A 23220-nucleotide genomic window follows, 5' to 3' on the forward strand; every position below is an offset into this window, starting at 1 on the left:
TTAACCACATAAGGACAGCTTCCAGTGTATAATAAGTGCTAGCAATTAATACTGTAATTAATATATAACAATACCCTCACTGGTCTTCTGGCTTCTACTCTGCCTCCTTAAAATCATGGTTCATGAAAATAGCTGTGGCCCTAGAGGCTGGGCACGGTGGCTCATACCTGTAATCCCAGCACTGTGGGAGGCCGAAGTGGGCGGATCACCTGAGGTCAGGAGTTTGAGACCAGATTGGCCTATGTGGTGAAACCCCATCTTTACTAAAAATACAAAAAAAAATTAGCCGGGCATGGTGGTGGGTGCCTGTAATCCCAGCTACTCAGGAGGCTGAAGCAGGAGAATTACTTGAATCTGGGAGGTGGAGGTTGCAGTGAGCCAAGATCTTGCCACTGCACACCAGCCTGGGCGACAGAGCGAGACTCCATCCAAAAAAAAAAAAAAAAAAAAAAGGCAGGCGCAATGACTCACGCCTCTAATCCCAGCACTTTGGGAGGCCGAGACAGGTGGGTCACGAGGTCAGGAGATCGAGACCAGCCTGGCCAACATGGTGAAACCCTGTCTCTACTAAAAATACAAACATTAGCTGGGTGTTGTGGTGAGCACCTGTAATCCCAGCTACTTCTGAGGCTGAGGCAGGAGAATCGCTTGAACCCAGGAGGCAGAGGTTGCAGTGAGCCAAGAATGCGCCACTGCACTCCAGCCTGGGGGACAGAGTGAGACTCCATCTCAAAAAAAAAAAAAAAAAAAAGAACGAAGAGTCACTTCAAACTAATATAATGTGTGGAGCTCATTTAGATCTTGAGTCAAGCAAATCAAGTGTAATAAAAAGATATTTATGAGATATGATGTTTGACATTTAGCTTCAGAATCATTTGGGAAGAGTGGATGGGGGTAAATGAAACAACACTAGTCATGAGTGAATAATTATTTAAAAAAATTTTTTTTAAAGATATGGGGTATTGCTCTGTTGCACAGGCTGGAGTGCAGTAACACAATCATAGCTTATTGCAGACTTGAACTCCTGGGTCAGTCCCACTCCCTATCCCAGTGAAATAGCTAGGACTACAGGCTGCCACTAAGCCAGGCTTTTTTTTGGTTGTTTTTTGTTTTTGTTTTGTTTTTTTAAAGATGGGAAGGTGTCTCGCTATGTTGCCCAGGCTAGGATTTTTGTTTGGGTTTTTGGTTTTTTTGTTTGTTTGTTTGTTTGTTTTTGAGACAGAGTCTCACTCTGTTGCCCAGGCTGGAGTGCAGTGGCTTGATCTTGGCTCACTGCAACCTCTGCCTCCCAGGTTCAAGCCATTCTCCTACCTCAGCCTCCAGAGTAGCTGAGATTACAAGCGTGTGCCACCACGCCCGACTAATTTTTGTATTTTTAGTAGAGACGGGGTTTCACCATGTTGGCCAGGCTAGTCTTGAACTCCTGACCTCAAGTGATCCGTCCACCTCCACCTCCCAAAGTGTTGGGATTACAGGAGTGAGCCACCGCGCCTGGTCCCAGTCTAGTTTAGAACTCCTGGGCTCAAGTGATTCGCCTACCTCTGCCTCCCCGAGTGCTGGGATTACAGGCACGAGATAGGGAGCCCGGCCTAGGCACTTTCTATTCTAAACACTTTCCATTGATTATCGTATTTAATCCTAACAACGCTCCATTTTATAGATGAGGAAACAGGCCTAGAAAGAGAGCTAGAAAGGGTCACACAGCTAGAAACAGGCACAGCCGGATTCCAAACCAGTTACCCAGGCAATGTGGCTCCAGTCCAAATAACCCCGCCAAACTCCCAGGGATCGCAGACCTTGCGGGTTATCGCACTGGAGACCCACCCGTGCAGAGGACTTTTATGGGCTTTTCCTGGTCCTTCCTGCACCAGGCAGGAAGGTGTACCGCCACTGCTCGGGAAGAATGCCGAGCTACATGCCACCCCAGGCCTAGCACCACGAGCATGGGCCAGGGCACCTCGGGACCACCCAGGCTTCCGAGGGGGAAGGTAGATGGGGACGTGGCTGAGAATCTTGAATCACCCAAGAGCGAGGTGTGCTGAGGCGCTATGCAAATAACGTGCCTTTTATTGGGCACTGGCTGTCTCTGAACCCGGAGTCCCGCCTCCGCCCTGTCTCGAAGAAATGGTCAGACTTTTTGCAAACGCCTTGAAGATGTGGAATTAGCAGCGAGCTCTTGAAACTGCCTCTGGAGATGGAACCCAGCGGAATTCTCGAAGAGAAGAAGGACATTAAAAAGAGGGGTGCATGTATTGATTTCCAAGCGCAGTTTGTCCATGTTAGTCTTGCACGTGCTTGACTCCAGTCAGCCACCGTAGGCCCCGCCACCGGCGGTGCACTTTCCGTCGATCCGGTAGCTTCGCGCTTGCTCACGAACTTGCCTGCCTAGCTGGCGCACCCAGCCCCTCCTTCCATTCCGTCTCCCCCTGCGCAGCCTCTGCCAGCCGGCACTGCGCATGCTTTCTGACGCCCACTTTGGTCCAGCGTGGGAGGAGGGGATGGAAATGAGGTTGGGCCGAGCAGCTCGCGCGCGCTCCCTTCCCTGCCCTCCCCCGACGCCGGACGCGCGCCGGGCGGTGCAGCTTCGCTGGTCCGAGGGCAGTGCAGCAGCAGCAGCAGCAGCAGCAGCGGCTGCGGCCGTGGCCGCGGCGGGAGGAGCCCGAAGCTCCGCCCCCGGGGAGGGGCCGTCCTGCAGGTGAGGGGGCAGGGGTTCGGGCGCGGATACTGGCTTGCAGGCTGAATGCCAGAATCACCCCGAGGGAGAACGGTTGTGGTTCGGACGCCTAGATTCTGGAGGGGCTGTGCATTGGTGCCTGAGCCTCGGGAGGGTGCATCGATGCTTGAATGTCTGATTCGGAAGGGTGCATTGACTCCTTTACGCTTGGGACTCTGAGGGAGAAGTCAATTAGGGGTCTCTGGACCGCGACACATGCCAGGTTCCTTACGTATCTTCCTCCAGGTCCCCCCTCTATCCTCCACGGCCCCATCCAAGCCAGGGATGAAATTTAACAGCAAGAAGGACGCAGTTGACGCGGCGTCAATGAACTAAGTCAAAAGCCGGGTAAAGCTAGGTCTTCGACGTGAAGCCTCGCCCACTGTGCTCATAGGCCCCTCCCCTGGGACGGTGATTAAAGACCTGCCCACTCCGCTCGAAGGCCCCCGCCTCCTGGGTCTAGTTTCAGAACAACAGACTTTGGTCCTATTTGTACAGCTCCGCCCATTCCAGGACTGCAGGGTCTGGTGGGGAAGGTCCCGCCCACTCTGCGCACAGGCCCCGCCCGCTCCGCGCTCAGGGCGGTCGCTGAGTTAGTTGTGGAGACCCCGCCCACTCTGCTCAAACACTTCAACCCTGGGTTTAGACAGCGAAGGGACTGCCTCTGGCTTGAATTTGCATAGCCCCGCTCACTGTGCTCTTAGGCTCCGCCCAACCGCTAAGCCTGCCCTCGCCTTAGCACCCCATACTTACAGACCTTGCTCCTAAACAGTCTGATCCCTCATTTTAGGCCCTCCAACCCTATCCCCATCAGGCTGGTAATCACCGCCGTCACCCCCAACCCCGCGCCCTGCCCCTAGGTTCCTGTGCCAGCAAGATGCTGGAGCGAGGCGCGGAGTCCGCGGCCGGGGCCACAGATCCTAGTCCCACTGGCAAGGAACCGGTAACCAAAGAAGGTGAGAGTGGCCCCGCCTGTGAGTAGGGAGCATTCTCCAGGAATAGGGGCCAAGATAATCACATTCTGGGGGAATCTCAGGGTGAAAGTTTGAGGGCCCCAGGGTGATGACTATCTGGGATCCCCCAAAATGGCCACGTTCTGGGAAATCCTCCCATTTGGCTCAGAGAGAGCCTCAGTAAGCATTTGCTAGGGCTCAGGAAATTACAGAAGGGATGGGGCAGGGATGACATGCGGGATGTCAGGGTGATCACTGGGAAGACACTAGAAACGGATACATTGGTAGCTTTGAGGAAGCCTTAGGAGCTTTGGGATCCAGGAAAGTAACCCTTTGGAGTCCCTCAGAATGACGCCTGGGGGGAGGGGGAGCAGAAACATGCAATTTGGGGAGTCTCAATATGATGCTTGAGGTGCCCAGGTACACTTGGAGGAGCCCCTCGAATATCAAAGTCGTGGCGGAGCCTGGCCTAGGCCCAGGGCGTTGGCTGCTTCCTGGCGCCCACCAGCCCTCCTGTCCCCCAGCTCCCCACCAGGGCCCACTGCAGAAGCCCAGCCAGTCAGCTCCAGGGCCCACCGCGTCCGCGAGCGCGCCTCCCAGGCCTCGCCGGCGGCCCCCGCCCCAGCGCCCGCACCGCTGTCCCGACTGTGACAAGGCCTTCTCGTACCCGTCCAAGCTGGCCACGCACCGCTTAGCACACGGCGGCGCCCGACCCCACCCATGCCCAGACTGCCCCAAGGCCTTCTCCTACCCCTCCAAGCTGGCAGCCCACCGCCTCACGCACAGCGGCGCCCGCCCGCACCCGTGCCCACACTGCCCGAAGGCCTTTGGCCACCGCTCCAAGCTGGCGGCTCACCTCTGGACCCACGCACCCACCCGCCCCTACCCGTGCCCCGACTGCCCCAAGTCCTTCTGCTACCCTTCCAAGCTGGCGGCCCACCGCCACACGCACCACGCCACCGATGCCCGCCCCTATCCTTGCCCGCATTGCCCCAAGGCTTTCTCATTTCCCTCCAAGCTGGCTGCCCATCGCCTATGTCACGACCCCCCAACCGCACCCGGCAGCCAGGCGACGGCCCGGCACCGATGCTCCAGCTGCGGCCAGGCCTTTGGCCAGAGACGCTTACTGCTCCTTCATCAACGCAGCCACCACCAGGTGGAGCACAAAGGGGAGAGAGACTGAGCCCTCCCTTGGCTCACTGTCCCCCTCTGCCGCCAGCCCTCGCCAGTAAGAGGTGGGATTTCTAAAACCGACCGTATGAGCTCCCTCTTCCAGATAGCTGGCAGAGGGCAAGGCAAGGGATTGGCCATTTATACTGGGCTTGAACTCAGAAGCCCGAGGAACTCTTTGCTCCCCTGCTTTGGGGAGATCTCAAACCATGGACACGGAGCTGTGCTTTGACAGCCCTGGCTCTGCTTCTCCCCACACACTTACATGGCAAAGGTAAAAAGTCTGCTACTGTCGTGGGTTGATGAGGATTGTGGGCAAACAGGCTCTCTTGTTGTTAAAAGTTTAAATTGGTGTCTCCACTTTGGCCATATGACTGTATCTAAGAAACTGAAAATATATGCTTGTCTCAACTCTTCCACTTGTGGAAATTTATTCTATAAACTCATGTATGTGAAAAAAGCATTGTGTATAAGGGTGTTCACCGCAGTGCGACTGTTGTGGCCAAAGACTGGAAGCAACTCAAGTGCCCAAGAACAGAGGACCGACTATTGAATTATAGCCATGGAATGGAATAGGTAGCCGTAGGAAAAAAAAAAAGTGCTGTATGTACGGATGTGGAAAGATCTCCAAGATACACTTGGTGATAAAAGGGTATACCACTGACCATTTAAAGACATTCAAGGCTGGGCATGGTGGCTCAAGCCTGTAATCCCAGCACTTTGGGAGGCCAAGACGGGCGGATCACGAGGTCAGGAGATTGAGACCATCCTGGCTAACACGGTGAAACCCTGTCTCTACTAAAAAAATACAAAAAAAAAAAAAAACAAGCCAGGCGAGGTGGTGGGCGCCTGTAGTCCCAGCTACTCGGGAGGCTGAGGCAGGAGAATGGTGTGAACCCGGGAGGCGGAGCTTGCAGTGAGCTGAGATCCGGGCCACTGCACTCCAGCCTGGGTGACAGAGCGAGACTCCGTCTCGAAAAAAAAAAAAAAAAAAAAAAGACATTCAAAAGCCCAAGCTTCAGGTTGGGTGTGGTGGCTCACGCCTATAATCCCAGCACTTTGAGAGGCCAAGGCGGAAGGATAGCTTGAGCCAGAAGTCCAAGAGCAGTCTGGACAACATAGCAAGACCCCATCTCTACCAAAAAAAACAAAAGCTGGGTGTGGTGGCATGTACCTGTAGTCCCAGCTACTTGGGAAGCTGAGGTGGGTGGATCACTTGAGCTGGCAGGTCAAGGCTGCCGTGAGCTGTGATCGTGCGACTGCCTTCCAGTCTGGATGACACAGCAAGACCCATCTCAAAAAGAAAAAGGAAAAAAATCCCAAGGTTCAGAGCCATCCCTGACCCACTTCTTACAAGTTGCCAGGCCTTGGACAAGCTTTCTCACTCCTCCGGACTCAGATGCCTTTGCTGTAAAATGGGTGGGTTATAAGGCATTTGTAAGGGGCAAGCAACACCTCAGGCAAAGTCAGTTCCCCTCTTAGAGCCTGTTTCTCCCATTGTAAAATAAAGATGAGCAAGCTAGCATGGGACTACTCTTCATTCCACAAATATTAAGCACCTCCTGTGTGCTGGGCCCTGCATGGGGTGCTGGGGACACAGCAATGAAGACAGACCTTGTCTAGTGAGGAAAGTGGACACTAATTTTAAAAAGCAGCAGCAGCAGGCCACGCAGAGTGGCTCAGACCTGTAATCCCAGCACTTTGGGAGGCCAAGGCAGGTGGATCACTTGAAGTCAGGAGTTCGAAACCAGCTTGGCCAGCATGATGAAACTCCGTCTCTACTAAAAATATAAAAACTAGCTGGGTATGGTGGCGTGCACCTGTAATCCCAGCTACTTGGGGAGGCTGAGGTACAAGAATCGCTTGAACCCGGGAGGCAGAGGTTGCAGTGAGCCAAGGTTGCACCACTGCACTCCAGCCTGGGCGACAGACCCTGCCTCAAAAAAAAAACAAAACAAAACCAGCAGCAGCCAAGTCATTCATTCATCTATGTATGTATGTATATAGAGATAGGATCTATGTTGCCCAGGCTAGTCTGAACTTCTGGACTCAAGCAGTCCTCCCACTTTGGCCTCCCAAAGTGCTAGGATTACATGTGTGAGCCACCATGCCTGGCCCCAAGTCCATTTAGAAGAACAAGTAGGAGAGCCTTGGCTCCCCACCCCCTCAACCCAGATACAAAAATTATTACAAAGCTGTGCAGTAGTGAAATTGGTGGTGTTGGCTTGAAAACAGGTCAGTGGAAGACAACTGAGAGCTCAGAAACAGACCTGTGCTTATGCTGACATATGACAAACTGGACCTGTAGATCTGGGAGTGGCAACCTTTTCTATAAAGGGCCAAACAGTACAGACGGTACCTGACTTACAATGGTTTGAATCAGGACTTTCCAACTTTATGATGAGTTCATCTGGATGTAGCACCATTGTAAGTCAAGGAGCATCTTTTTTTTTTTTTTTTTTTTTTTTTTTTTTGAGACAGGGTCTTGCTCTGTTGCCCAGGCTGGAGTGCAGTGGCACGATCACAGCTCATTGCCCTGAACTCCTGGGCACAAGTGATCCTCCTACCTCAGCCTCAGAAGTAGCTGGGACTACAGGCACACACCATCACACCTGGCTTATTTATTTTTATTTTTGAGACAGTCTTGCTCTGTTGCCCAGGCTGGAGTGCAGTGGCATGATCACCACTCATTGCAACCTCTGCCTCCCGGGCTCAAGCAATTCTCCTACCTCAGCCTCCTGAGAAGCTGGGATTTCAGGTGTGCGCCACCATGCCCAGTTAATTTTTGTATTTCTAGTAGAGATGGGGTTTCGCCATGTTGGCCAGGCTGGTCTCGAACTCCTGACCTCAAGTGGTCCGCCTGCCTTGGCCTCCCAAAGTGCTGGGATTACAGACGTGAGCCACTGCACCCAGGCCCCAGCTAAATTTATTTTTTATTTTTTTGTAGAGATGGGGGTCTCACTATGTTGCCCAGGCTGACCTCAATCTCCTAGCCTCAAGTGATCCTCCTGTCTTGGCCTCCCAATGTCCTGGGATTCCAGGCGTGAGCCACTGAGCCCAGCTGCATCTGTTACATTTTTAAGTTCTGCAGGCCACACAGTGTCTTCCACAACTATTCCACTCTGCCACTGTAGCAGGAAAGCAGCCACACACATTACAATACATAAATGAATGAGCATGGCTGTGTTCCAATAAACATTTACCAAAATTCTAAGTAGGCTGGATTTTGCCTATGGGCTGTAGTTTGTTGTGACCTGACATGGATGAGTGGAGGATGGACAGACTAATCAGTAAATAAGGCTAAGAGACATGGGGAAAAATTAAGTTGAATCCTCTGTTGTATAGAAGAATGATCCCCCAAAGATATCCATATTTGAATCCCCAGAACCTGTATGTTAGCTGGCATGTAGCAAAAGGGACACTGCAGATGTGATTGAGATGGGTAAGTTATCCTGATTATTCAGATAGGCCCAATATAATCACAAGGGTCCTTATATGGGAAAGAGGGAAGCAGGAGACAGAGAGAGGTGATCATAAAAGCAAATATTCGAGTGATGGAAGACCCCAAGTCAAGGAATTTTGCCTACAAAAGGCAAGGAAATAAATTCCTCCTTAGAGCCTCCAGAAGGATTGCAACCCTGCTGACACTTGATTTTAGGCCAGTGAGGCTGATTTTGGACCACTGACCTCCAGAACTATAATAAAATTAACTTGTGTAGTCTAACGCCACTAAGCTTATGGCAATTTGTTACAGCTACAGTGGGAAACTACTGCAGATCCCTACCTCACACCATATGCAAAAATACGTTTCTGGGAGTTTAAGATCTAAATTTGAAGAGAAAAACTCAAAAACATTTACATGGAAATAAGAATTATCTTAGTAACTCCAGAAGTAGAGACAATATCCTTAAGAGACAAAAGAGTATAAATCATAGATGAAAAGATGGGTAGGCCAGGTGCGGTGGCTCTCATGCCTGTAATCCCCCAGCACTTTGGGAGGCTGAGATGGGCAGATCATGAGGTCAGGAGATCGAGACCATCCTGGCTAACACGGTGAAACCCTGTCTCTACTAAAAAAATACAAAAAAAAAAATTAGCCGGGCGTGGTGGCGGGCGCCTGTAGTCCCAGCTACTTGGGAGGCTGAGGCAGGAGAATGGCATGAACCCGAGGTGGAGCTTGCAGTGAGCTGAGATTGCACCACTGAACACCAGCCTGGGCGACAAAGCAAGACTCCGTCTCAAAAAAAAAAAAAAGAAAAGAAAAAAAGTAAAAAGAAAAGATAGGTAAATGTGACCATAAATGAATGTAAAGTTATGACTAGGATGGATGAGATGTAGTATTTTAAGAGTGTGTACCTGGCATATCCTATTATACAGTGGAGGTTAGGAAAGGCCTTGTTGAGGATGTAATGTTTGAGCTGAGATCTGAAAGTTGTGGAGGAAGGAGAAAGTAGAAAGTGTCCATAGACTAGATAAAGAACATGTGGTACATATACACCAGGTAATACTATGCAGTCATAAAATGGAATGAGATCACATCCTTTGCAGGGACATGGAAGGAGCTGGAAGCCATTATCCTTAGCAAACTAACGCAGGAACAGAAAACCAAATACTGCATGTTCTCACTTATAAGTGGGAGCGGAATGATGAGAACACATGGACACAGCTGGGCATGGTGCCTCACGCCTCTAATCCCAGCACTTTGGGAGGTGGAGGCGGGCAGATCACCTGAGGTCAGGAGTTCAAAACCAGCCTGGCCAACATGGCAAAACCCCCTCTCTACTAAAAATACGAAAATTAGCCGGGCATGGTGGCAAACGCCTGTAATCCCAGCTACTCGGGAGGCTGAGGCATGAGAATCCCTCGAACCCAAGAGGCAGAGGTTGCAGTGAGCCAAGATCATGCCACTGTACTCCAGCCTAGGTGACAGAGTGAGACTCCATCTCACAAAAAAAAAAGAACACATGGGGGGAACAACACACACTGGGGCCTGTCAGGGGGTGGGGGTGAGGGGCTAGGAAAAGCATCAGGAAGTATAGCTAATGGATGCTGGGCTTAATACCCAGGTGATGGGATGATCTGTGCAGCAAACCACCACGGCATACATTTACCTATGAAACAAAACTGCACATCCTGCACATGTACCTCTGAACTTAAAAGTACGAGAGCCGGGCACGGTGGCTCACGCCTGTAATCCCAGCACTTTGGGAGGCCGAGGCAAGTGGATCACCTGAGGTCGGGAGTTCAAGACCAGCCTGATCAACATGGAGAAACCCCATCTCTACTAAAAATACAAAATTAGCCGGGGTGGTGGCGCATGACTGTAATCCCAGCTACTTGGGAGGCTGAGGCAGGAGAATTGCTTGAACCTGGGAGCCGGAGGTTGTGGTGAGCCAAGATTGCACCACTGCACTCCAGCCTGGGCAAAAAAGTGAAACTCTGTATCAAAAAAATAAATAAAAATAAAAAATAAAAATAAATAAAAAATAAAAGTAGGAGAAAACAAAGTGTCCAGCATAAGGGCTAGGACTGAGCAGGTTGCTGTACTGTACTCTACTCAGGCCTTTCGGGGAAGGTTCTGGGAGGGGTAAGGGGTCTACTCTGTCCTCCTAACCCAGCAGTGCTGCTTGTATCCACGTTTATACAGAGAGCTGTGCTGTATATGTGAGCTGGAGAGTTTCTCCAAAGCAACCACACCAGCAGCAAAGTTTCAAAGACACATACTCATTTGAGAGGGTGTTGATCTGATCCAACCTTACTTTCACAGATGGGGGAAATGAGGCCAGGAAAGATGAGATTTATTGGCAACCAAACCACAGGGCAGTGCCTGAGTCTAGGTGGATCCTGGGTCTCTTGATAGCCTGACACCCACCCAGCTGTTCCTTGAACACATAATGCACGCTCCTGCCTCAGGGCCTTTGAACTTGCTTTTCCTCTGCCTGGAAGGGCTCTCTCAGATACTCCTTACTTCTCCCAGGTCCCTGTAAGTCCTCCGAGAGGCCATCCCCAATCACCCTATCTAAACTACCAAGACCTTACCATTGCTGTCACTCACGATGCTATGTTTTCCTTGCTCTCACAGCATTTCCCACTGTCCAAGGCTGCATTGCACATGCACCATCTCTGTCGCCCTGTACAATGTCAGGCCAATGAGACTGGGGACTACTGTCTGTTTTTTTCATACTGTCTTCCCAGTGTCTCCCACATGGTGGCTGTGGTAGGCAGAGTAATAGCCTCCCAAAGATATTCACATCCTGGCTGGGCACAGTGGCTCATGCCTGTAATACAGCACTTTGGATGGCTGAGGCAGGTGGATCACCTGAAGTCAGGAGTTCGAGACCTGCCTGGTCAACATGGTGAAACCTCATCTCTACTAAAAATACAAAAATTAGCTGGGCAGGGTGGCAGGCGCCTGGAATCCCAGCTACTCGGGAGGCTAAGGCAGAGAACTGCTTGAACTCAGGAGGCGGAGGCTGCAGTGAGCTGAGAATGTGCCACTGTACTCCAGCCTGGGCGACAGAGAGAGACTCAGCCTCAAAAACAAAAAACAGGGAGATTATCCCAAATGATCCAGGCAGGCTTAATGTAATCACAAAGATCTCTTGTTGCCCAGGCTTAAGTGCAATAACATGATCTTGGCAGACTGCAACCTCTGCCTCCCAAGTTCAAGCGATTCTCCTGCCTCAGCCTCCCAAGAAGCTGGGATTACAGGCATTTGCCACCACACCTGACTCATTTTGTATTTTTAGTAGAGATGGAGTTTCTCCATGTTGGTCAGGCTGGTCTCAAACTCCCAACCTTGGGTGATCCGCCTGCCTCGGCCTCCCAAAGTGCTGGGATTACAGGCGTGAGCTACTGCACCTGGTCTACAATCACAAAGATCTTTACATGTGGAAATACGGAACAGAAGAGTCAAGGTCAGGGTGATGGGATATGAGAAGGACTCAATAGGCCATTGCAGGCCTGGAATATAGAAGGGGAATGGAATGTGGGCGGCTTCTAGAAGCTGGAAAAGACAAGAAAGCAGATTCTCCCCTCAAACCTCCAGAAGGAACGCAGCCCTGCCTACCTTGATTTTTAGCCCAAGGATACCCATTTTGCACTTCAGACCTCCAAACCTATAAGATCATAAATTTCTATTGTTTTAAGCCACTGAGTTTGTGATAATTTGTTACAGCAGTAGTACAAAACTAACATGGTGAGTTATCGGTAGGAGTGTGAATGAGCAAATGAATGAGTAAACGTGAAGTCTAAAGCCACGCTTAGCTGGGCGCGGTGGCTCAACACCTGTAATCCCAGCACTTTAGGAGGCCAAGGCGGGAAGATTGCTTGAGGCCAGGAGTTTGAGGCCAGCCTGGGCAACATAGTGAGAGTCCATCTCTACAAAAAAGAGAAAATTTCTCAGGTGTGGTGGTACACGCCTGTAGTCCCACCTACTCAGGAGGCGGAAGGAGGAAGATCGCTTGGGCCCAGGAGATCGAGGCTGAGTAAGCAGTGATTGCACCACTGCACTTCAGCCTGGGCAACAGAGCAAGACTCTGTCTCTAATAATAATATAAAACCATCCTCATCAGAAAGAGACAGGAGTGAGACTGGTAACCCTTGGTTGATGAGGCAAAAGTTGGGAAAGGGCTTGGAATGTCCAAGAAAAGGTTACCCAAAGGTCAGATCTCAAACCTACCTCTGACCCTGGCCTCTGTCCTGTTCAAACCCCCTCCTAACCTTCCCACCCTCAGATTAAAGTCCAGGCTTCTCAGCCTGGAGTTCACAGACCTTCAGGCCAGCCCTGTCCAAAAGACCTTTCTAGAGTGATGCAAATGTTCTCTGTGCTGCCCAATACAGTAGCCACTGGCCCAATACAGTAGCCACTGAGCAACTGAAATGCATGGCCACTGTGACTACAGAAGTGAAGTTTACATTTCATTTCATTTCAATTAATTTAAATAGCTACCTGTACCCAGTGGTGATCACACGGGACAGCAGAGCTGCAAGGACTGTGCCTGGCTTTCTAAATCTGCCCCCAAAGCCTCTTCACCAAAGGCAGCAATGTTCTTCTGCCTGCCTCAGGCTGCTTCCCACCTCCTGACCCATGCTGTGGCCTCTGCCTAGAGCACCATCCCATCCTCTGCCCTGATTCCCTCACAATCAGCTCAATTCCCACTTAAATGTGGTGGAGCCTTGAAGGGGGTCCAGGGTTTGAGTGGGTTGCTTAAAATGTCCTTTCCTCCCATTCTACCTCCTAAATTAGGTGATGTAAAACCACGGTGGTGACATTCATTATACAGCTACTTCTGAAAACCCTGGAGGAAAGGCACTATCCCTGGCCTGGGGATGCTGAGGCTTCAGGAGAGAGACTGGCCTCATGGGTACCGAGGCCTCCAGCCACGAAGGGACAGCCAAGACACAGGTGTGGCTCACAGGGCCAGAACAAGTTGAGGGGCAGTGCTGACAGTCAGATTCCCAGTTCCCTGCCTCTTGCCAGCACAAGGATAAGGAGCCAAGCAGAAGAGACAAATAGTTCCTTCTCTACTAGATCTCTGATGGAGATGCCCAGCATTCTTCCCCAGGTCCCAGGGAGCCTCTTAGCGTTTTGGGAGACTCCTGGGTGAGAATAGGCAGCTGCTCCAAACCAACTCATCTTTATTAAATGCATCTTTTGTGTGTGTGTGTGTGTGTGTGTGTGTGTGTGTGTAGCACATACTTCAGGCCTGTGGCACCACTCCATAGAGCTGGTGAGGAAGTAACTTCTGTTTCTCGTTGCAACTGTAGATCCATCGGGGACGAACAAATGCCAGGGAGGGGTTATCCATCAAGGCCTGCAAGGTGGGGTGGAGTCCATACAGGAATGTGTCATCAAGGGGAGGACGGAGGAGATGCAAAGGTGTGCCAGGGTCTCCTATTCTCTGCCTCTTTGGTACTCACCTCCTCAAAGCTGGGATCCCATTCCTGTGCCGTGATCACAAACTGAACCCGGTCGCTCATATAGTCCTCGAGTTCCCTGGTGGGAGAGAAGAAAAGAGGTAGAAGGCACATCAGGGAATCAGCACTGACATCCTACTCCCCAGCCACTCTCAATGGCTGTCCTCACACTGTCCCCACATATTCCCCCTCTAGGCTGCCTGTGGTGACTCCATTCTTCCATGTATCCATCTTGCCATAGCTACAATGACCAGAGCTCCCACAGTGGCTAATCCTCAGGCCAGCCCTTTCAGAAGCAGGGGTAGGGGTAGGGATCCTCACTGTAGAGAAGAGGAAACTGAGGCAAGCAACGTATCCTGGGCTGCCAGCGGTGGGCAAGCTGGCATTCGGATTCCATGGCCTGTGCTCACCTGCTGGGCATGGCCCTTCTCCATCCTTCTGATGGTCTTCTTTCCCACACCCCCACCCCTCCCAGCAGGTCCCTGAGCCCTCCCCTGGACCCATCACCCCTTCCCCACCCCAGTCCCTGGAGATTCACCCATTGAAGGCCGTGACATATCGGATGAGTTTCCGCCGCTCATCACCAGGGAACTCCCCGTAAAGGAAGAAGTGCTTCCCCTGGAAGAAATCTGCAGGAGAGAAGGGGGCTAAGGTAAGCGTGAGGCCCCAGGAGTTCCCAGGACCAGACAGGAGTGACAAGGCTGACCCAGCAGCTGAGAAGAGGGCTGTCCACATGTGGGCAGGGATTGATGGCGGGCAGTGGCCCCTGCCCAGCGGCCCATCAGAGCCTTCTGGGGAGGTAGGCAGGTTGGTTGGTTGGTTTGCTTTAACAGTATAAGATACAATGACTATTATTGCGATTTGTTTCTGACAGACAGGCGGGAGCCACTTATCTCTCTCTCTCTTTCCTTTTTAAGACAAGGGCTCACTCTGTCGCCCAGGCTGGAGTGCAGTGGCGTGATCTTGCCTCACTGCAACCTCTGCCTCCTGGGCTCAAGTGATTCTTCCATCTCAGCCTCCCCAGTAGCTGGGATTGCAGGTGTGTGCCACCACGCCCGGCTAATTTTTAAACTTTTTGTAGATAGATGGGGTATTGACATGTTACTCTTGGGCTCAAGCAATCCTCCCACCTCAGCCTCCTGAGTAGCCAGAACTACAGGTGCACACCACTATGCTCAGCTAATTTTTAAAACTTTTTGTAAAGACGGGTGAGAGGGGCTGGGCGCGGTGGCTCAAGCCTGTAATCCCAGCACTTTGGGAGGCCGAGACGGGCGGATCACGAGGTCAGGAGATCGAGACCATCCTGTCTAACACGGTGAAACCCCGTCTCTACTAAAAAATACAAAAAACTAGCCGGGCGCGGTGGTGGGCGCCTGTAGTCCCAGCTACTCGGGAGGCTGAGGCAGGAGAATGGCGTGAACCCGGGAGGCGGAGCTTGCAGTGAGCTGAGATCCAGCCACTGCACTCCAGCCTGGGTGACAGAGCCAGACTCCGTCTCAAAAAAAAAAAAAAAAAACAAAAACAAAAAGACGGGTGAGAGGGAGGGGCGGTCTCATCTCACTATGTTGCCAAGGCTGGTCTTGAACTCTTGGACTCAAGCAATCCTCCCACCTCGGCTTCTCAAAGTACGGGGTGAGCCACCATGCCTGGCCTGCCTGGAGCCACTTAATGAGCTTAGTCCAGGCTGGAAACATCAGTATCTGCCACTTCTTCACCTTTGCTCTCCTTTCCAACCAGTGCCTTTCTTGCTCTGACTTTTGGGGTTGCTCCTTTCCATTTTAAGGTGACTCTCTAGGCCATCAATTTGCTGATGCCACTTTAGGGGCTTTGGAGAATCAAAGCATCTTCCTGCCCATCACCCAAGAGAAACTGGCTGGAAACGGCTCTTCTGGAAGTCCGCGAACCACACCTCTGCACAGCCCCTGGCTGCCTTTCCTCTGCTCCCTTCATTCTCAAACAAGCTCTGCCTCCCTGCCCCCCATCCCACAACTCCCTGCAGAGTTTCCCCATTCTCTTTCGTTCTTATTATTTTACACTGGAAATGCACACACACAATGTGTGCAGACAGCATCCATGTCCAGAGTGATGGCTGATGTTAAAGCCAACACTGGTGTGCGCCCACCCAGGGCCTGACAGAGAGCAGTGCCCCTGTCACCTGGTGTGTCCGGCTTCACCCCAGACCAATAGAACGGCACCTGGGCAAGTGAATCACTAGCATGAGGGTGGGACCCTCACCCCTGATGTGAAAAAAAGGAGGTCACACCTGGCACATGGCTGCAAGGGGAGTGGTCAGCACAAGAAATCTGGAGGGGAGAAAAAGGCAAGACACAGAGAGGATGCTGAAGGGAAGGGAACAAGCCTAGCAGGACCTGGAGGTGCTGAGGCAGGGAGTGGGTTGAGGAAGGAGAGGGGAGGCAAGACACAGGGACAGCAGTGACCCCAGGGTTGGCCAGGGCAAGTCCCAGTTGAGAACTGAGAAGGGAAAATGCTGCTTCAGGAGGGATGGGGGGATTTCCCACCTGGGAGCTCAGGGACTGGCAGATCAGGTGGCTCCTGGTGTTCCTCATCGTCCGTGTTCTCATCCGTGGAGCCTGCATATGGGTCTTCCCCGTTCTCCTCCTGGCCAGGGGGCGGTCTGTGTTCCTTCTGCTCAGCCACCCTGGAGGTGCCCAGAGGAGTAGAGAGTGAGCATGCAGGGCAGCCTCCCCTACACCCAAGGCCAGGGACACCCCAACCCCCAGCCTCAGCCCTACCTCCTCAGCTCATCCTCTGTGTCCCCAGAATCTTCCGCCCCGTTGTCCTGTCCTTCTACAAGTAGAAGCTCAGTCAGTGCAAGGCTGCCTTATCTCCTAGGAAGACTGGCAGCTCTCCCAGCGTGGCACAGACCCAGGCATCTCATGCCCCCGGCCTAAACTGCCCTCCAGATCCAGTCATCTGGGCCCCTACCCCCTCCTCCCTCAGACCCAGGAGTCCAGGCCCCAATCCCTCCTCCCTCAGACCCAGGAGTCCAGGACCCAGCCCTTCCTCCCTCAGACCCAGGAGTCCAGGCCCCAGGCCCTCCTCCCTCAGACCCAGGAGTCCAGGACTCAGCCCTTCCTCCCTCAGACATAGGAGTCCAGGCCCCAGCTCCTCCTCCCTCAGAGTCTGACCTGACTGTTCCCCCTCAATGTCTATATCTTCCTGGAGCACTGGTGAGGCTGCTTTGGTCTCTTCAGGGGATGGGGGCTTCTGGGGTAAGCTGGGTCCCGTTGCCTGAGTGGGTTTGGTTTTGGTCTGGGGGCGCTGAGGAGGGAGAGTGGGTGGGTGAGGAGGGCAGGAACAGTGTGGGTGTGATGCAGGGGTACCTGCAAGAGGCAGGAATGGGAAGTTTGGGGTGCCACAGCAGACCCATGTCATCCTCCCACTACACCCTCCCCCACTGGACAACGGGCATCAGACCTTTCGAGGAAGCTTGGGGGCTTCATCTCCACTGCTGCCGCTGTGGGAGGCCTCATCCTCCTCGCTGCTGGAGCCTGGCCCTGCCATGAGGTACCTAGGGGAGGAATCAGGCCTCAGACAAACAGGCCCGAGGGAAGCGGGGAGGGCATTCAGGAGGCAACAGCCACTGGTGTTTACTAAAGACTCACTCTGGTGGGCTTCATGGTCTTGCTCCCAGCCCATTCCCTCCCAGCTCAGGAAGGCCCCAGTGAACCCAGTTAGCCCAGCCACCTGCCCTGCAGACCTGGGCACCCCCTTTCTTCCCCCTCCCTCTTTTTTTTTTTTTTTTTTTAAAGACAGAGTCCCATTCCATCACCAGGCTGAAGTGCAGTGGTCTGATCTCGGCTCACTGCAATCTCCGCCTCCAGGTTTGAGCGACTACCCTGCCTCAGCCTCCCTAGCAGCTGGGATTACAGGTGCACACCACCACGCCTGGCTAACTTTTTGTATTTTAGTAGAGATGGGGTTTCACCATGTTGGCCAGGATGGTCTCGATCTCCTGACCTCGTGATCCGCCCCCCTCGGTCTCTGAAAGTGCTGGGCGTGAGCCACCACTCCCAGCCTTTTTTTTTTTTTTGAGACAACATCTCACTCTGTCACCCAGGATAGAGTGCAGTGGTGTGATCTTGGCTCACTGCAACCTCCACCTCCCGGGGTTCAAGCGATTCTTCTGCCTCAGCCTCCCCAGTAACTGGGTTAACAGGGCATGTGCCACCACGCCTGGCTAATTTTGTGTTTTTTGTTTTGTTTTGTTTAAGTACATACGGGGTTTCACCACATTGGCCAGGATGGTCTCGAACTCCTGACCTCGAGTGATCCACCCACCTCAGCCTCCCAAAGTGCTGGGATTACAGGCATGAGCCACTGCACCCGGCATTCCCCCCTTCTTGGGGAAGAAATGTCTCAATTCAGAAAGGAACGATAAATCAGAACTTTCCCCTTTGAGAATCAAAGTCAGTTTCTCATTAGGAAAATACCCACCATTTAAGGGGAAAATCTCAAAGCAAATACGTTTTAAAGACCCCAACACTATAATCATGGTTCCTTAAGCCACTAACATTCCAGGAAAAGAATTTTCCCAGCTCTAACAACAGTAGCAGATTGACACTTACATGGGACTTCCTACATGCCAGGTAGCACGTGACAAATACTGAGTCACTGAATCCTGAGGTAGGTGCTATTTTTAGCCCCATTTTACAGATGAGGAAACTAAGGCACAGAGAGATTATTTAATCTGCCCTAAGCCATAGGAAGGTATGCAGAAGCAAATGAATGTATTAGTTCCATTTTTCGGAGACATACGTGTTAAGACCCTTCTGCATTTAATTTGGTTGTTTTAAAGCTAGTGAAATGCTGTTTGGGTAAGTCACACTCATAAAACGGTGCCTTACAGGAGATTCAGAGGATTTAAAATGTAGTAGTTCATTAACAGTCAAAGTCGGCTTATTTATTGAGACAGAGTCTCGCTTTGTCCCCAGGCTGGAGTACAGTGGCGTGATCTCGACTCACTTCAACCCCCACCTCCCAGGTTCAAGGGATTCTCCCACCTCAGCCTCCAGAGTAGCTGGGGCTACAGGTGTGCGCCACCATGCCCAGCTAATTTTTGTATTTTTTGGTAGAGATGGGGTTTTACCATGTTGGCCAGGCTGGTCTCAAACTCCTGACCTCAAGCGATCCACTCGCCTCGGCCTCCCAAAGTGCTGGGATTACAGGCGTGAGCCACCGTACTCAGCCCAATTTTTATTTTTGAGATAAGGTCTTGATTTGCTGCCTAGACTAGAGTGTAGTGGTGCAATTATGGCTCATTGCAGCCTTGACCTCCTGGGCTCAAGTGATCCTACCACCTCAGCCTCCCAAGTAGCTAGGACTACAGGTATGTGCCACCATACCTGGAAAATTTTTTTCATGCTTTGTAGGGATGGGGTCTCACTACGTTGCCCGCATCATATAGTTATTTTTTTTTTTTTTTAATTTTACAAATGAGTACAAGCCAGAATTTTTAAAAATATAAAATGCTTTGTGAATTCTTTTTGTTAAGACCAGTTGCAAATCCAACATTGTCTTTTTCCCTTTTCTTTCATGCCCTCCTTAAGCTCTCCCAGGTAGATAATAACGCATATCTGGTTCCTTCTGCCCCAAATATAGCACCAGCCCATCCCCTCTTCTGTTCCTGAGGCCCCAGCCTACTCAGGAGTCCCTACCTGCAGCCTCCCCTTGACAGTCCATCCCTCCCAACAGAGCCTGCCCTGCTGCCATCAAACCTTCAGTGATTCCCCTCTGCTCACAGAGGAGGGCCCTGGAGCTGGATGGGCTTCAGAATTTTGAATCTTTCAGATTTCAGAGAGGCAAATGGCTGGCATACAGATTGTTACATAAACTCCCAGTAGGGCCTGGGGGAGCACCCCATGATCAAACCCACTAATGTTTCTGTAGTTAAGACCATGACACACTTAAGGGGATAAAAAAAAAAAAAAGTCCGCAAATAGCCTCACATTAGTTCAGGATGACTGCAGCGAAATGAGTTTGTGCTGAACCTAGAAAAGAACTTTCAGCTTCTAGAGATGTTTGGATTCCTGAACAACAGATGAGGGTTCTGTGAAGCTGTATGGAGCCCAGTGTGTAGGCCGGGCTCCAGACGCCCCTTCTGACCTGAGCCTACCCACCTCGCAGCCTCATTATCCCCCAAGGCAGATCATTTCTCAAATACACCAGGTACAGCTAACTTCTGAACACACTCAGGCCATAGAGTACAATCCAGCCTCCCCTCCAATCCACGGGCCTCAGATCTGAGCCTGCTGTGCTCAGTCCAAAGCCTTCTGTGGTTCCTACTGCCCCAGTCCCATTTTTCCTGCCACTTCTTGCCCTACGTAAGCTCAGCCTCACCTACAACTCCTCCAGGCAGCCAATAGGCTGCCCTGACCTTGTCTCCTCTGCCCAGCATGTTCTCTGCCTCTGTTCAGCCTGAAAAATCTCTCCTGGGACCTTGAAGACCCCTCGCTCTCTGCAGGCCACCCCATAGAGCCTCCACTCCACTGTTACAATTCTGATCCCTCATCAAAGTGAGAAGCCTTCAAGGGCAGGGCTCAATGACTGGATCCTCAGCCTTGCACAGTCCAGCCTGGCACCAAGCAGAGGCTTCTGGGACTCATTTTAGTTTTTGAGGGTTTTTTTGTTGAGATGGAGTCTCGCTTTGTCCCCCAGGCTAGAGGGCAGTGGTACGATTTTGGCTCCCGGGTTCAACCGATTCTCCTGCCTTAGCCTTCCAAGTAGCTGGGATTATACGCATGCACCACCACACCCAGCTAATTTTTGTATTTTTAGTAGAGACAGCGTTTCACCATGTTGGCCAGGCTGGTCCTCGAACTCCTGACCTCAAGTGATCCACTTGCCTCAGCTCCCAGAGTGCTGGGATTACAGGCATGAACTACTGCACCGGGCCTCACTTTGAATGAATGAATATGGACCCCAGCACTTGTTCTACCACCCCTGAGTCTTTGCACAAACTACTCCTCCAGACTTTTCTGATAAGCAGGCTTCACAGAGCCCTGTGACCTCCCAGGCAGGTCCTCCTTCCCTCATCTGGAGTACCCCAGCCCCTGCCCCACTCCTCTCAGTAATCTGTTGATTCTGGGCTGGGACCACCTGTGTTTCCGCTGGCAGGCTCCGGTCTGACTCCTCTCCAGATCCCTGGCATTGCCCAGCACAGAATAAGGAGCAGGGTTGGTGTGTGTGTGGCCTCACCTTCGGGAGGGCAGCCGCCGACGCATGCGGTGACAGTCCAGCACCCACTCCTTACGCACGATGCGGCCTCCCAGGCCTAGGACCTGGCTGTACTTGGGGGTGTTGGCAAAGGCACAGCTGGTGGGGGGCAGAAGTGAGGATGTCAGTTAGGTGTGATCTGAGGGGCAAAGAGGAATGAGAGAGACAGGGGAGACAGAGGGAGACAGAGAGAGAGAGAGAGAGAGAGAGAGAGAGAGATCGTGAGATCGAGGTGGGAGAAATAAAAAGAGGTTGGAGACCAAGGGAGAGATGCAAAAATCAGAGAGAAGACAAAGGCTACAGAGTGCAAGCGAGAAAGAAAGCGAGTGAGAGAGAGAGAAAGCATGCAGCATAGTGGACACAGAGAAAGCACAAGGTGGAGGAGACACAGGAAGCTGAGGGAGAAACTGTAGCGGCACAGACAGTGGGGTGCTAGCCTACATGAGATGCGTGCTGTCCTGGGTCCAGTCTGGCCGGTACTTGGCCCCAAGCTCTAGGGCCTTATCTCGCAGCTCAGAGCGGAATGGGTTCTGGAAGCCACTCAGCACCACTACCACACCCTGAAGGATCTTCCCTAGCTCCTCTGGGCCAGCTCGGGGTCGTCTGGGCTCGGTGCCTTCTCCTCGGGGCTTGCCTGTCACTGCCCCCTGTGCTGGGGCAGGGACTGGGACTGCGGCTGGGGTACGAGTGGGAGCTGGTACTGGAGAAGCCAAAGAGTAGATTCAGTTACCACCACTGGGACTCAACCCCCAGGCCCTCCTCCCTCAGACCCAGCAGTCCAGGCCCCAGCCCCTCCTCCCTCAGACCCAGAAATCCAGGCCCCAGCCCCTCCTCCCTCAGACCCAGGGGTCCAGGTCCCCAGCCCCTCCTTCCTCAGACCCAGGGGTCCAGGTCCCCAGCCCCTCCTTCCTCAGACCCAGGGGTCCAGGCCCCCAGCCCCTCCTTCCTCAGACCCAGGGGTCCAGGCCCCAACCTCTCCTCCCTCAGACCCAGGGGTTCAGGCCCCCCAACCCCTCCTCCCTCAGACCCAGGGGCCCAGGTCCCAGCCCCTCCTCCCTCAGACCCAGGGGTCCAGGCCCCAACCTCTCCTCCCTCAGACCCAGGGGTTCAGGTCCCCAACCCCTCCTCCCTCAGACCCAGGGGCCCAGGCCCCAGTCCCTCCTCCCTCAGATTCAGGAATCCAGGCCCCCAGCCCCTCCCCCTCAGACCCAGGGGTCCAGGCCCCCAGCCCTTTCTCCCTCAGATTCAGGACAGCAGACTCCAGCCCCTCTTCCCCTAGGCCACAGGAGCACAGGCTCCTATGGGAACAAGGGATCTAGTTAGGTTACATTTAGGTCTCTTGGGAACAGATGGCAACAGTTGGGCTGGTGGTTTGCTGGGGGTCTTCTTTTCTTCTTGGTTCAAATCCAACTTCCTCTTCCCTTTGGGAGACTCCTGGGGCTGAGGGGATGGGGATGGGTTGAGGCCTCCAGCTTCTCTCCTCCTCCACCCCACCAAAGTCTGATGATTTCACCTTGGAGGTGCTGCCTATGGCCCTGGAGACTGGAGAGGCTGAGGAGGCAGCACTAGAGGCCTGGAGGGTAGCAGCTGCATAGCTGGGTCCTGCCGGGTCGCTGGCTGTGACTATGAAGGCAGAAAGTGGATTCAGGATGAGAGGGCTGAGCCCCAAGACCCTTTCACTCCCATCTATGGGACACAGAGTACTGTTCCCAAATCCCACCCATGATCCAGGAGTCCCAGCCCCCAGACCCCTCATCCCTCAGGACACAAGAGGCCAGGCCCACCTTCCTCCACCCTGAGACCCCATACAGGACTCCACTACCCTCCTCCCTCAGACCCAGGAATCTGAGCCCCAGCCCCCTCTACCCTCAAACCCACGAGTCTAGGTCTCAACCCTACTCACTCAGGACCCAGGTTGTCCGAGCTCACCTGGGGATGTCTTGTTGATCCGGCTGAAGAAGAGAGCCCCCGGCCTCAAAGAGTTGGCGCTCTCATCCTCCTCCTTCACACGGAACTGGCCGAGCTTGGTCACTGTCACCTTCTAAGGTCCCGCAAGTTCAGTGTTATAGGTGGGCTGCTGGCAGGTGGGGGTGGAGAGGCAGGGAGAAGGCCATGGGGAGCGACGGGTACAGCTTACCTGGGACGGGGCCTCTGCCTCATCTTTGTCTGGGGGGCTATGAAACCGTACAAAACTCAAGCCAAAGGGGGAGTCCTGGGAAAGGAGGGGTG

At 52.7% G+C, this 23220-nt stretch overlaps 2 protein-coding genes across 4 annotated transcripts in view; one reads left to right on the top strand and one right to left on the bottom strand.

Moving 5' to 3' along the window:
• Window positions 1-2342: 2342 nt before the first annotated feature.
• Window positions 2343-5409, top strand: ZNF575 (zinc finger protein 575). Of its 2 annotated transcripts, none has more exons than XR_007721659.1 (4): window positions 2343-2695; window positions 2960-3061; window positions 3574-3669; window positions 4685-4733. XR_007721659.1 is itself a non-coding variant. In XM_050771200.1 (4 exons), the coding sequence occupies exons 3-4, from the start codon at window positions 3591-3593 to the stop codon at window positions 4847-4849; spliced, it is 738 nt and encodes a 245-aa protein (XP_050627157.1). In that variant the 5' UTR covers window positions 2343-2695; window positions 2960-3061; window positions 3574-3590; the 3' UTR covers window positions 4850-5409. The 2 variants fall into 2 exon arrangements, 1 of the variants encoding a protein (XP_050627157.1); XM_050771200.1 differs by having other exon boundaries at window positions 4191-5409.
• Window positions 5410-13463: 8054 nt separating this feature from the next.
• Window positions 13464-23220, bottom strand: part of XRCC1 (X-ray repair cross complementing 1) — a 35356-nt gene continuing 25599 nt past the window's right edge. For both annotated transcript variants that reach the window (XM_050771146.1, XM_050771145.1), the window contains exons 5-17: window positions 23129-23203; window positions 22921-23032; window positions 22505-22614; window positions 22320-22431; window positions 21433-21691; window positions 20974-21090; window positions 17194-17287; window positions 16905-17037; window positions 16509-16563; window positions 16275-16414; window positions 14294-14384; window positions 13759-13834; window positions 13464-13652 (exon numbers count right to left, since the gene is read on the bottom strand). In XM_050771146.1, coding sequence (XP_050627103.1) covers window positions 13539-13652; window positions 13759-13834; window positions 14294-14384; window positions 16275-16414; window positions 16509-16563; window positions 16905-17037; window positions 17194-17287; window positions 20974-21090; window positions 21433-21691; window positions 22320-22431; window positions 22505-22614; window positions 22921-23032; window positions 23129-23203 — 1488 coding nt within the window. In that variant the 3' untranslated portion in view covers window positions 13464-13538. The remainder of the gene's footprint in view (window positions 13653-13758; window positions 13835-14293; window positions 14385-16274; window positions 16415-16508; window positions 16564-16904; window positions 17038-17193; window positions 17288-20973; window positions 21091-21432; window positions 21692-22319; window positions 22432-22504; window positions 22615-22920; window positions 23033-23128; window positions 23204-23220) is intronic.

The sequence above is a fragment of the Macaca thibetana genome, chromosome 19, assembly GCF_024542745.1.
Source record: "Macaca thibetana thibetana isolate TM-01 chromosome 19, ASM2454274v1, whole genome shotgun sequence".
NCBI classification, from domain to species: domain Eukaryota; kingdom Metazoa; phylum Chordata; class Mammalia; order Primates; family Cercopithecidae; genus Macaca; species Macaca thibetana.

Coding starts and splice junctions, on each gene's coding strand:
- ZNF575 (XM_050771200.1), top strand. CDS start 3,591: ATGCTGGAGCGAGGCGCGGAGTCCGCGGCCGGGGCCACAGATCCTAGT. Junction 3,670..4,190: donor GGAACCGGTAACCAAAGAAG/GTGAGAGTGGCC, acceptor CCTGTCCCCCAG/CTCCCCACCAGGGCCCACTG.